Source organism: Physeter macrocephalus, chromosome 19 (assembly GCF_002837175.3).
Source record: "Physeter macrocephalus isolate SW-GA chromosome 19, ASM283717v5, whole genome shotgun sequence".
Classification (NCBI taxonomy): Eukaryota; Metazoa; Chordata; class Mammalia; order Artiodactyla; family Physeteridae; genus Physeter; species Physeter macrocephalus.
In genome coordinates this window covers 75,726,364-75,740,279 of record NC_041232.1, presented here as the reverse complement: position 1 = coordinate 75,740,279, position 13,916 = coordinate 75,726,364, and the positions used below count along the sequence as shown (strand labels likewise).

General features: G+C 45.1%; 1 protein-coding gene across 6 annotated transcripts in view; it reads left to right on the top strand.

Annotated features, from left to right (window-relative positions):
• The window catches only part of KDSR (3-ketodihydrosphingosine reductase), a 38,921-nt gene that overhangs the window by 10,556 nt on the left and 14,449 nt on the right, over nucleotides 1-13,916 (top strand). For 5 of the 6 annotated variants that reach the window (XM_007105111.4, XM_028480049.2, XM_028480051.2 and 2 more), the window contains exons 4-6: nucleotides 909-974; nucleotides 1,167-1,262; nucleotides 8,688-8,879. In XM_007105111.4, the coding sequence (XP_007105173.1) occupies nucleotides 909-974; nucleotides 1,167-1,262; nucleotides 8,688-8,879 (354 nt within the window). Of the gene's footprint in view, nucleotides 1-908; nucleotides 975-1,166; nucleotides 1,263-2,588; nucleotides 2,692-8,687; nucleotides 8,880-13,916 lie in introns of those variants that run through there. The other variant, XM_028480053.2, reaches the window with a different exon arrangement.

Here is a 13,916-nt window from a genome sequence, read left to right as displayed (position 1 = left end):
GAAACTGCAGACACCCTTCTGCTTCTCTCAGTGACCTCCCTGGGAACGTAGAACATTTCCTGTGTCAGAGGCCTAAGCTCTGATTTGAAAACATTGTCTGAAAAGGAAAGTTACAACAGTAGCTCACTGCCCCCATTAGTGTTCTTAATTTCTATTTCATAAATTTCTATCAAAGTAAGCACCGAGGGACTCCCCTGGTGGTCCAGTGGCTAAGACTCCACCCTCCCAATGCAGGGGGCCCGGGTTCAATCCCTGGTGAGAGAACTAGATCCCGCATGCATGCCGCGACTAAAAAAGATCCCGCATGCCGCAACTGAGACCCAGTGCAGCCAAATAAATAACTAAATAGATAGATAAATAAATACATACATTCCCCAAACAAAGTAAGCACCGAGATACATGCTTTTTCCCCCTTTTCCCCTCCCTCCCTCCCTTCCTTTTCAAAGACTAAATGGCTGAGCTTTTCCCACCGTCCCTCTGTGCTGTGCATGCATCCCTAAACATGGCCAGGTTTGTACTAGGTGGGCTTGGACTCAGCTTGGTGACCCCGCATCTAGCAAATCTGTAAATGGCAGGTCGGTCCAGAGTCAGGGACCTCAAGCACACCTCAGAGTGAACCAAATGCGACTTGGTTCCCCCTCGGCTCCCACAGGCCCAGATCTGCCCTTGGCCTAGTAAGATGATGCCACCAGCTTAGCCTCCCAGCCCGGCTGGACTAAGGAGGCTTCTGGGAGTAGATCCTGTTGACTTATCTCTTTATTCCACCTACTGCAGTCTGTACCTCCAAAACTGGACTCCTTATCTATTGGGAAAAAATTGCCTTTAATTAAAAAAAAAAAAAAAAAGTTCTTTTAAAGGTGGTTTCAGAGCCCTGCGTAACTTTGATTATTTTTGTCTCTTTCTAACAGGTGGTGCTTTGTATATCAGTTGATGTATCTCAAGACTATAGCCAAGTAGAGAATGTCATAAAACAAGTAAGAGGTTGGGTTAATTGGAATTAATCCTCTCGCCTTTTGATTGGTTTGCCATTTTGGTGTGTGGCTTGGAGTTGACATATCTTCTTTGTAGATTTAATAGTTTTATAGATTTTATTTATTGGCATTGATTGGCTACTAAGGGATTCTTTTTTTCTATTGCTTAATGCCCACTCTGATAAATTTTTCCAGGCACAGGAGAAACTGGGCCCAGTGGACATGCTTGTAAACTGTGCAGGAATGTCACTTGCAGGAAAATTTGAAGATCTTGAAGTTAGTACTTTTGAAGTAAGTAAAAATTTGTTTTTTCCTCATTGGGGTAGCCCATGCACTAAAAGTGAGGACTCATTCCTGGCTAAAGTCTTTATGAATGAAATAGGTGAAATGCGTTCAGATTTAACAGAAGCTTTAGAAAACTAGAGGATGGACAAGATTTTAGTCACAGTGACGATCCAGCCTTAGAAGTTTAGACAAGTCTCTGGATCTTGGTTTCCTCAGCTGTAAAATGGGAATGAAACCTCCAACCTGACGCAGATTACTGTGTTGATTCATTGAGGTCATATCATCAAGAGAGCTCTTTGTACGCCTAGAGAGGCTGGATTTTCTTGTCAAGTATCAGTGTTTTTAACAATGAAAACCCAAAAAAGGTGAAGAGCAGACTCTAGAGTTTTGAAACCAAGAGACAAAGATAATGCGTCATATTCATATTTATGTTTTTAAAAAGGTCAGCCAAAGAAACGCACATCAGATTTGAAGTCTTTCTTAGGTGCAGAACATGTTTTTCTTTTGTTGACATTGCATCAACCATCTCTTTCTTACTGGTCTCTAGAGCCTTCCTGGTAGCCATGGGTTTTGAATGATTTGTTCTGTGAAGTTAAAATGCATCCCCCTTTTATGGAAGAGGAGACTCCAAGAGCAGCAGTTTAGACATCTTGCTTCTGGCGGACTGTGGGAAAGCACCGTAAACTCTGGGATTAGGCGAGCTAGGCGAGTCCAGATGGAGATGGAAGCAGGGGGATGCCTTAGCGGGGACTCTAGTGTCTTAAGGCTCGTTTATCAACTCGGCATAAAGGATAGTTGTCTTGACCTGTATGCCTTTATCTCTAAGTATTGACAGGGAGATTTTGAAGATTATCTCAACAGCTGTGTAAAAAATCAGTTGGGGGAAATAGTTGTAGTCTAGGTATGAAATGATGAGGGGAAAGACTTCAGAGGTGGCCAGTGAAAGAGGAGTATGTGTGCGCGCGTGCATGTGTGTGTGTGTGAAAGATGATATAAAGGGAGAATCAGCAGACTCACCTTGACCGGCTGTGGACGGCAGAGAGGATCGAGGTGTAAGTAGTTATGTGGCTGTAATAAATAAATGCGTAGTTGTAAAGCTAAGACCTCAGGAAGCGGGGTGTGTCCAGGGACAGAAGGGGAGGGATTGTTTCCATCTGTGTGTCTGATGGAAGTCCGAAGGTAATGGAGTGAATGATTTGTGGGGATTTATAACTGAGAAGAATAGAAGGAACTAAGAGTATAAGACCAGGTGACTGTGTGGGGCTTCCCTGGCGGTCCAGTAGTTAAGACTCTGCGCTTCCACTGCAGGGGGTGCGGGTTTGATCCCTGGTCAGGGAACTAAGATCCTGCGTGCCACTCGGTATGGCCAAAAAAAAGAAGAAAAGACCAGGTGACTGTGTGTGAGTATCGATGACAAGGAGAAAACGTGAAGCAGGTGAGATGAAGGAAGAGGTAAAATACATGTATAGAATATGAAGCATGCTGAAATATTAAAAAAAAGCACAAATCTAATCTTGTTTAAAAAACTCACTTTATTCTCAACCTTCAGTCTCCATCACACTATCTCCTTCCTTCTGTCTGTCTGCCTCTCATTCTCTCTCACTTTCGTTTAGAAAAACAATTGATTTCTTTCCCACCCACACCAGTACCCACGCACACAGACTATTTGTTGTTCTGTCCCCAGCGGCATGGGACAGTAGGAAAAAAGCTGGCCTTTGGCATCAGACTAAACCAGTTTTAAATCTTAGCACAACTGGTTTCAAGTCTAACCATTTACTAACTGTGATCTCAGGCAAACCGTTCTTTTTCCTTCTGGCCTCAGGTTTTCCTCCATCCTCAGCCTCCATCTCTGTGAATGGGACGTACGGCTCCCAGGGCTATGAGGATGAAGTAGCATAACTGGGTGCATAATGCTTAGCTCAAGGTAGCTGTGTGTAAATATTAATGTCCTTCGTCTTTTTTATTTTTTTTAATTTATTTTTTTTTTTTGTGGTACGCGGGCCTCTCACCGCTGTGGCCCCTCCCGTGGCGGAGCACAGGCTCCGGACGCGCAGGCTCAGCGGCCACGGCTCACGGGCCCAGCCGCTCCGCGGCATGTGGGATCTTCCCAGACCGGGGCACGAACCCGCGTCCCCTGCATCGGCAGGCCGACTCTCAACCGCTGCGCCACCAGGGAAGCCCTGTCCTTCGTCTTTTATTCATTCAACCCACAAATATTCGAGAAAGCCTCTAGTGAATCGAGTGTCATTCTAGGGCCCGGGGATGCTGTGGTGAGCAAGAGAAAAAAAGCCTTGGCCCAGCTCAGGTGGGACGGACCAGGCGGGATCCAGCGGGGCAGCAGTGTGATTACAGATGCGCTGAGTATTGGTCCTCGGGGGAAAGGAAACAGGAAAGGAAAAGAGGAGGCTCCTTTACACAGTGTGGAGGGTGACCCGAAGGGCAGGTGCAGAGATACCAAGCAGGAGATCCAGTCCGGAGAGCCAGTGGCTGCAGGGGCCCCGGGGTGGAAAGAGCCGGGCAAACTCCAGGAGCTTGACTAGGAGGCCAGGAGGCCAGAGCTGCCCGAGCCCTGGGCATGGGGGATGGGGCCACTTTAGATTTCAGGTGAAACCCCTGAAGGGGTTTAAGCCAGGCTAGGGAGTAGTGAGATCTGCATCGCAGCTTTTAGAGGCTCTTTCTGCCTGCTGTGTCAGGAGACTTTTAGGACTGTCAGGGTGATTGAGACAAGGGTTGGTGATGTTGGGAAGTGGATGGAGGTGCCGGCGTGGGTCACCATGGCGTGAGGGCGGGGAGAACAGAGGTCAGCACGATGCAGGGGCTTAAGCAGCTGACGGGGGGTGTTGGAATTAGCCTCGCCTCTGAAAGGACTGGGCTTTAAAGAGGAAGGCTGGTTAACCCCACACCTGTTGCTCTATTCCAGTGACAGGGCCTCGTTCCAGGGATTGTTTGCTGAGGGCCCCGCCGTCTCTGGCCATCGCCCCTGGCTGCCCTGAGAGGAGGCAGGAGGCCACCGTGCTGCAGAGGGCGTCCCCTTCGCAGGCCGTCACGCGCCCCTCTGCTGTCTCCCACCTCGGTCTGGTCACTTGCCTTGTTCTGGTCAAGTCCAGGTGTGGGCTTATCACCGACACGCCCTGTTCGAACACACACTACCACGTTAGATGCATTTTCTGAGGATAAGAGTTCCTTTTTCTTTAAGATGAATTCTATCTCAATTATGTTCTTTGGTTTGTTTGGAGTTTTCTTCATTTTAATTTTACTGAAGTTCACACGCCTGTAAATCGCAGGTACGCAATAGTTTGTGCTGTCACGACTCATGGCCGGGGGACTTCATTTAAGCATGTCCTGTGCGGCTCCACAGGGAGAGGACTCGTGGAAACGTGCTCCTGGTTTCCTCTGGACGTGAGCCGGTGAGCCTTTTGCCCTGGCTGGTCTCGCTTTGTGTCCTTTCACTGTGATAGGCCTGAGTCGTGAGCACAGCTGCGTGCAGAGTCCCGTGAGACCTTCCGGCGAATCGCCCACGCTGGAGGTGGTCTTGGGGGCACCAACACACTTCTCTTAATTTTCCTTTTCAGTGGTTTTCTCTGTGGGTTCTTGGACCTGTATCTTGTTTTGTCTACCTGTAGATACCAATGAGAGTTGTTTTTGATTGGGATTACACTGCTGCTGTAGATCCATTTGGGGAGAACTGACACCTTAATATTGTTGAGTCTTCTAACCCTTATGACATAACATGCATCGACATTTATTTAGCTTAAGTTTTCTTTCATCTCTCAGCAGTGTTTTGTAATTTTCAGTGTGTGGGTCTTGCACGTTGTTTTTCAGTATTTCATGTTTTTTGATGTTAGTATAAATGGTTTTTTCATTTCAGTTTCTGAGGGTTCATTGCCAATGTAGAAAAATACAGTTGATTTTTGTGTACTGATCGTGCAGTGTTGCTGAACTCATCTATTAATTCTAGCGCTCACTGGACGTTCTACAGCCAAGGTCGTGTCACCTGCAAGTGTTACTTCTTCCATTCCCATCTGGATACCCTTATTCCATGGGCTGGAACTTCCAGTACAGTGCTGAATAGAAGTTGGTGAAAACAGACATTCTTGTCGTGTTCTTGACCTTAGGGAGAAAGCACTCAGTCTTTTACTATTAAGTGAGTATGATGTTAGCTGTAGTTTGTTTTTTTTTCTCTTTTTTAATTCTTTTTTTATTTTTTATTTTTTGCTGCACTGCACAGCTTACAGGATCTCAGTTCCCTGACCAGGGGTTGAACCCAGGGCCACAGCAGTGAAAGCCCGGGATCCTAACCACTAGGCCGCCGGGGAACTCCCTGTTTTTTGTTTTTGGTAGATGCCCTTTATCAAGTTTAGTAGTTTATCCTAGTTTGCAGAGAGTTTTTATAAGGAATGAATGTTGAATTTTGTCAGATGCTTTTTCTGCATCTATTGGGATGATCATAGAGTTCTTCTTTTTTAGTTTGTTAACACGGTGAATTACATTGATTAGTTTCCAAATGTTTCCAACCTTGCATTCCTGGGATAAACGCGGCTTGGTTGTGATTATTATTATCCTTTCTTTGTTCTTGAGGGATATTAGCTGTAGTGTTTTGTAGTGTTATTTTCTGGTTTTGTCTAAGGGTCGGGGTGGCCTCATAGCATGAGTAGGGGAATATTCCCTCCTTTTCAGTTCTCTGAAAGAATTTGTGTAGAATTGATTTATTCTTTTTTAAAGGTTTGGTAGAATTCACCGGTGAAGCCTGAGGTTTCCTTTGTGGGAAGGTTTCTAACTTTAGTTTCTTTAACAGATGTAGGGCTACATCTATATCTTCTTATCTATTGCTTTTGGAGTGACCTTTGGTAGCTTGTCTCTTTTAAGGAATTTGTCCATTTCATCTACGTTGTTGAATTTATTGACAAAAGTTATTCATCATATTCTCTTATTAGTATGTTAACATCCGTAGAGTTTGTAGTGGTCACCTCTCTCATTTTTGATATTGATAATTTGTGTTCTTTCTCTTTCCTGACCAGTATGACTACAGATTTATCAATTTTGTTCATCTTCTCAACCACCAGCTTTTGGCTTTATTGATTTTTCTGTTGTTTTTTTCTGTTTTCTATTTCATTTATTTCCTTTTATTTTTATTATTTCTTTTTTTTTCTGCTTACTTTTGTTTTAAGTTGCTCTTCTTTTTATAGTTTCTTTAGGCAGAAGCTGAGGTCGTCATTTGAGGCTTTTTCCCTTTTCTAACACAGATATTTAGTGCTACGGATTTCCACCTAAGTTCTGCGTTAGCAGCATCCTACAAATTTTGATAAGCCCTACTTTCATTTTCATTCAGCTAAAAATATTGTATAATTTCCCTTTCCATTTTCACTTTGACCCTTGGGTTATTTAGAAGTGTGTTACTTAGTTTTTAAATTTTGGGGGGATTTTCCAGAAATCTTTCTCTTTTTGATTTCCAGTTGAATTCCATTGTGGTCAGCAAACATACTTTGTATGAGTTGAATCCTTTTGAATTTACTGAGACTTGCTTTATAGCCCAGAATATAGTTTATCTTATAGCCATTCCATGTGCACTTGCAAAGAATGTATAGGGTCAGCCCCCAATATCTGAGGATACAGACAGCTGACTGTACCATGCCATTCTATATGAGGGACTTGAGCATTTGCAGATTTTGGTATCTGGCGGGGGGGAGGGTCCTGAAACCAATCGTCCATGGATACCGAGGGTTGATGGTATTGTGCTGTTTCGGATGGAGTGTTCGATCAGTGTTGATTAGGTTCAGTTGGCTGATAACATTGTTCAGGTCTTCTATCTCCTTACTGATTTGTGTCTGCTTGTTCTGTCAATTATTGAAAGTGGGGTACTGAAATCTCTGATTATGACGGTGGGTGGGTTTGTCTATCTGACTTTTTTTTTTTTTTGCGGTACGCGGGCCTCTCACTGCTGCGGCCTCTCCCGTTGCGGAGCACAGGCTCCGGACGCCGGACTCTCAACCACTGCTCCCAGGGAAGCCCTATCTGACTTTTTTAAACAGACTCTTAGTCCACACTCCTGTCCTCCAGCCCCACGCCTGCCCTCCTGCCCCCAGAGGTACTTGGTGCTGCTTGAGCCTTTTGGGGCTTCTGTGGTTTAATCTTGCTTTTTAGTTTACCTGCTCCTCACCTTGCATTCAGCTTTCTGCCAGGTTAGTTCTCACTCGTCATTCTTTTCAACTTCCAAAATGTCATTGCTGCTATTTTCTTTGCTCATGTGGATTCTCACCTTGAAAAAAATCTCTATTGAGATTTTAGTGGGGTCTCCGAAGGGAGCTAAGGTTTACACATGGGTTCAGTATGCCTTCTTTTTTTGTCAAACCAGTATAATGATATTAAAAAACATTTGGGGGGAAAAAATGGGAATCCCAGAATCCTAACGTAGTCACTTACAATTTTCTACATTTCTTTGCTTTTGTACCTGTGCACGTGTACTTTTATTTAATATTCAAAATAGCTGCAGTCACGGTGTAAATACCGTCTGCCCTCTGCTTTTTTAAAACTAAGTATTTCCCCCTGGCCTTCTGGTGTTTCTGGTCATTGTTTCTAAAAGTTACTTAATGCTGTTGAGTTAACACTTCATGATGGACTTAAAGTTTCCCAGTGAAGTGTTTGGTTTCACATGGTGATAGATCTAGTATTTTTACAAGACTTTTAATACAGAAACATTGTAATGCAGTATCCTGAGACTTTCAGGTTGAAAATGTAAGGTTTTTAAGAGTTCCCAGGATGAGGGGAAAGTAGATCTTGGTGCCTCTGTGAGTTCTTACCCATCATAATATAAGAGCCGACATTTATTAATTGCTGCAGGTCAGGGGCTGTGCAGGCGCTTGCCTTGTGTTTTCCTCTTTCAATCCTTGCTGCAGGCCTGTGAGATCACACCCATATTAACCCTGTTTTCACCGAGGAAATAAGTAGAGTGTCTGACTTTTCTGTTCATCATGAAATAGGCAGTAACTGGTAGAGCCCAGGCTTTCCACCACAGTCCCTGCTGTCAACCCCGGTCCTTGTCTCTTTGGGGTCTTTCTGTCACTTAGAACTAATAGGGCTGGAAATACTCAGAAGCTCTTTCCTCAAAACTGTTTCTCGGAAAGTATTACCTGCAACATGCAGTGTACTTTTTATAAGGAGAAGACTAATTTTGACCAGTCTTCAGCAAAGATGTAAGTGCTGTCGTTGTGAGAATGTAAGGCTAGATTGAAATAGGCTCCCGGTGGCAGGTCCTGTGTGTCACGGTCACTTACAGGATCATTAGGCCTTCATTCGTGCAGCAGATCGGCTGAGCTCCCACTCGCTTGGGCTCCACTGACGAGCTCAGACTTGGTGAGAAGGCAGGAAGCCCGTGGGATGCAGCCTTGGGGCATTGACCTTGCTTAATTCTCGTGGCCTCTTTGTTCCCTGCAGAGATTAATGAGCGTCAACTACCTGGGCAGCGTGTACCCCAGCCGAGCGGTGATCACCACCATGAAGGAGCGCCGCGTTGGCAGGATTGTCTTCGTGTCCTCCCAGGCGGGGCAGTTGGGCTTATTTGGTTTCACAGCCTACTCTTCGTCCAAGTTTGCCATCAGGGGACTGGCGGAGGCTTTGCAGATGGAGGTAAGAGCTGTCTTCAGTCAGCCCAGCAATATATGTTCCCCTTTAGTTTGTAACTTCCTTACACGTGTCATTGTATTAAATTAGAGATTTGTAGATTTGGCATTAGTGAAGGAGAATTGACGCAACCCCTGAACTTTGCAGTTAACATGCTTTTCATTGCATAAAAATTTAATACACAGTTAGCACTACTAACATCTTCGTAGCATTACAGGCATACCTCAGAGATTTTGTGGGTTCGCTTCCGCATGCAATAAAGTGAATATCTCAATAAAGCGAGTCACGTGAATTGTTTGGTTTCCCAGTGCATATAAAAGCCATGTTTACACAGTCCTGTGGTCCATTAAGAGTGCATAGCATTATGTCTAAAGAAACAATGTACATTCATTCCTTAATTAAAAAATACTTTACTGCTAAAAAACGTTAACCATCATCTGAGCCTTTAGTGAGTCTTAGTAATAACATCAAAGATCACTGATCTCAGATCACCATAACAAATATAATAATAATGAAAAAGTTTGCAATATTGGGAGAACTACCAAAATGTGTCTTAGAAACACGAAATGAGCAAATGCTGTTGGAAAAATGTTGCCAATAGACTTGCTCAGTGCAGGGTTGTCACAGACCTTCAACTTGTAAAACATGCAATATCTGTAAAGCGCAGTAAAGCAAAGCATAATAAAATGAGGTGTGCCTTTACTGGCCTAATACTGTGTGAGTATTTGTGAGATATTTGATTCTTTAACTTTTTGTTGTTGTTGTTCTTTAACATTTCTAAAGATCCTCCTTTAACAAAAAGATCTGTCCTTTATGACTGACTGATAAAACTAACGTGTTTGAAGAAAGAGCTACTGTGTAGCTCTCAGTTTTTAGAAAAATTCATTTAACTTGATCTCAGTTTCCTTGTTTGTAAAGATGAGAAACTAAAAATTGCATTTGGCTTTCCTGGTACTTATATTTTAATATCCTAAAGAAATATTGATGAATGTGAGTGTGTTTTGCATAGAACATCTTGTGGAAGGAGGATGTGGTTAGGATTAGCATAAAATAAGCACTTGTCAGATGTGTATAACCTTCCTCCTCAGCCGCGTGAAGTGGACTTCTGCGCTGTTGTCACATGGGGATGCTTAGAGAGCATCGCACGTATCTTTCCAAAATCATGTACTTTAAGGTAAAATTCTTTCTGTTTCTATATACAGTTGACCTTGAACATCACAAGTTTGAACTGCGCAGGCCCACTTATTTGTGGATTTCTTTCCATAAAGACTATAGTACCTCACGATCTGAGGTTGGTTGAATCCGTGGATGCAGCTCTGTGGGTACGGAGGGCCTCCTGGAAAGTTATACGTGGAATTTCGATTGCGCAGGGAGTCAGCGCCCCTGACCTCCACGTTGTTCAAGGGTCAGCTGTATACTGAAATATAACACTACATCATGATGTTAAGAAGCCCACAGGAAACTTCACTGTGGCCAGTCCTCTTATAGTAAGAGTGTGATTTGAGAATCCCATTTAATGATTAAGATTAAGGGTGGATAAATGTTTTTCCTGTAAAGGGCCAGAGAGTAAATATTTTAGCCTTTGAGGGCTAAATGGTGCCATTGCAGCTACTCACATCTCTTGGGATAGCAGGAAAGCAGCCGTGTGCAAGGTTTAAATGAACGGGTGTGGCTGTGTGCCAGTAAAAACAGGCAAAGGGCCATAGCTTGCTGATCCCTGATTCAGAGAGCCCCTAGAAGAGCCCTTGATGGTACCTGGCAAAGTGCCACGCTGCCCAGATATTGGATGAGCAATGCAGTGCAGACGTGTTCTCGGGTCAGTGACGGAATCCCCACCTGCCACTTAGGGACTGGTAGACTGTGCTGTTCTCATCCCAAAGAAACCAGCCACAAATTTCGTTGTCATCAATGTCCTTGACACTCTTAATCAATGACAGGTCATTGTCATATATGCTTAGCCAATGGGGCACGTATGCCTGTGAAATTTCCAACAAGAACGCCGGTATTTCTTTTGTAGTTTTTACTTTGAAAAGTCCCTTTATGAATAACCATCTTATTTTTATAACATTTTTGTGAAATATACGAGGCAGATGTTGTTATGCCACCTTCAAGAGAATAAAACTGAGTCTTCAGTAAAGCCATTGGGTTGCTCAGAGCCACGTCATTACTTTGTGACAGAAATGGTAACAAATAGTAACAAAGGCCATGCCTTCTGGTTCCGCCTTTTGGCTCCCTGTCTGCCCCTGTAACGTGTCTATAATTCAGGTCAGGCGTTGCCTCACCCCTTCACGTCGGTCTCAGAAACCCAGTAGGAGAAGGGATAGTTTGGAATTGAAAGGTCTGTGCACGAGATCTTTTTGTCCCCAAGTCTTGTCTCGCAGAACGACTTCAGGATTCACTCATTTAAGACAAAGTGTATGATCCGGGCGGCCTGGTTTCATTTCGGGTAGAAAGAAGATGTTAATAAAGCAGAGGGAAAAGACAGGAGCTGCTAGTCCAGACGAGTCCCTGAAGCCTCCTGATGACACGCGTGATTCACAGGCTGCAAGTGGCTGGTCTGGACTTGCTGGTCAGCTTGACTTCGCCCCGTATTTGGACTCCATTAAAAATGCCCTCACATAAACAGAAACTAGGGACTTCCCTGGTGGCTCAGTGGTTAAGAACCCACCTGCCAATGCAGGGGGCACAGGTTTGAGCCCTGGTGCGGGAAGATCCCACATGCCGCGGAGCAACTAAGCCCGTGCGCCACAACTACTGAGCCTGAGCTCGAGAGCCCGCGAGCCACAACTACTGAAGCCCACATGCCTAGAGTCTGTGCTCCACAACAAGAGAAGCCACTGCAATGAGAAGCCCGCACACCGCAACAGAAGAAAACCCGCGCGTAGCAACGAAAACCCAACGCAGCCAAAAATAAATAATTTATTAAAAAAAAAAACTAAAGTAAACATGTACATGGAAAGTAGGTTTGAGGGGAAGTAAATTCAATAATCAAAATCTGGGCTTCCCTGGTGGCGCAGTGGTTGAGAGTCCGCCTGCCGAGGCAGGGGACGCGGGTTCGTGCCCCGGTCCGGGAGGATCCCACGTGCCGCGGAGCGGCTGGGCCCGTGAGCCATGGCCGCTGAGCCTGCGCGTCCGGAGCCTGTGCGCCACAACGGGAGAGGCCACAGCAGTGAGAGGCCCGCGTACCGCAAAAAAAAAAAAAAAAAATCAAAATCTAGTTTGTTCATAGCAGAACCTGCATCAAAACAATTGTTTCCTTACAAACTTATCCAAACTTATCCGGTGTTTTTGAAACCTGGATCATTTGGTCTGTTTGGCCAAGGTGATGTTTGTGTTTTTGTGAATGAAACCTTCTGGACTTAGTCAGACTCTAAGTGCTGTTGATCATTCTTTTTTGGTTTAATGAACTCTTAAATCTTCCTCTCCACCCCAGCCCTTGACCCGCAGACTAAAGTTGAACCTAGAAATGTTTTACATACAATGACTAAATTTGAAAGAATGCTTTGTTGGCTTTTTTTTTTTTGGTCATCCTTTTTTGACTCAGTCTTTTAGGTACAAATACATCATTTAAAGATTTTAGAAGTTGATCTTTTGGGAAAGCAGACTTCTGAGGTGGGGTGTAGCCAAAGATATGGTAGCAGAGACCAAGTAAAAGAAAACTAGGCGTCCCCCTTTCTATTTCCCTTGGCCTCATGCCCCGCCCACCAACCCTGTCTTTTCCCGCCATGGCCCACAAGTAAGCCGAAGCTGAAGTTCTGGAGCTTCATGTCAACAGCTGTAATCCTTTTTCCAGCCCCCATGCCTTTGCTTTGATGGAAAGAGGAACAGCACACCTTAGGTGAGATAATTTGGTAATAAGCCAGGTCTTGAGCAAGTGGGCGTCTTTCTGATTGAGAATGAGGCCAGGTAGGAGGGCGGGAATGGTAACAGGATGGGACTAGGGCAGAGCGGTGGGGGAGACAGAATGGTCAGTGAGCAGAACAGGGAAACGCAGACAGGGGCTGCGTAAACGGGAATCAGCGAAGTCCTGGCTTATAAATTCTTAGCCGAAGTGGTCTTGAGGAGTCAGCACTTGTCTTAGCAAGAACCAGTGAAGCCAAACTAACCTCATGTCCTTTTCTGCTGGGGTTGTGGGATTAGTCTATTAAAGGAAGGTTGTAGATATAGTTTCTATAGATTTTAACAAATTATTTGACCAAGAGTTTCAGGGGACTGTAAGCTCCACGAGGGCATAGTAGTAATGCAGTAAGTATTTGTTGGATAAATAAATACAGCGGTTAGGTTACTAGCCACTGGAGGTATCCAGCCATAGGTTGAGAGAGTCATTTGGCTCCATGATTGTAGCGGGGATACCAGTACCCAGAAAGGGATTGGACTGGTTTCTCCCAACCCTGACAATCTGCCCACCCGGGAAAAAGCTGTTCTGGAAAGCTGTTTTAAGCATTGGGAAGCTCAGCCATAACCTTGACTTTGAGAAACACTGCTTTGACATCCTGTCTTACGTTAGCTTAGTACCACTGTCCTGGGTCATTGCCGGGGAGGGAGCAGGTGGGGCAGCGCGGAAGCGACCGCGTCTGAGCAGAGTCAGCTTCAGGCTTTGGGTGGGCTGTCTAATGACTGCTTATTGGCTTCTCTTTTTTTGGTGGTGTTTCTCTCTGGTCTGTGCACAGCAAAGGGCAAGGCCGTGGGAGACAGTTTTTAAAGTCACTGTCGCTAAAACAAGTGGAAGAGGAATTGCTCTCTCATCAGCCTCGCTGGCGGCCCGAATCCCGAGCTATTTACCGGCACGGCCGGCCTGGAAGCTGCATGTCCCCGCGGCGAGGTTGAGTGAATGCACTCTCACGCCCTAGGTGCCTGGAACCGAACCAGCAGGGACACCGTCCTCTGCTCTTGCACTTCCTGGGCTGGCTGGCCAGGCTCTTCTGCCCACGTGCTTCTCCTGCCCCTGCGGCTCCTCCACAGCCCTGAGGACCGTGCTTCACCGAAGGAAGTAGGGAGAAAAAAAGCCACATGTTGGGCTTCCCTGGTGGCGCAGTGGTTGAG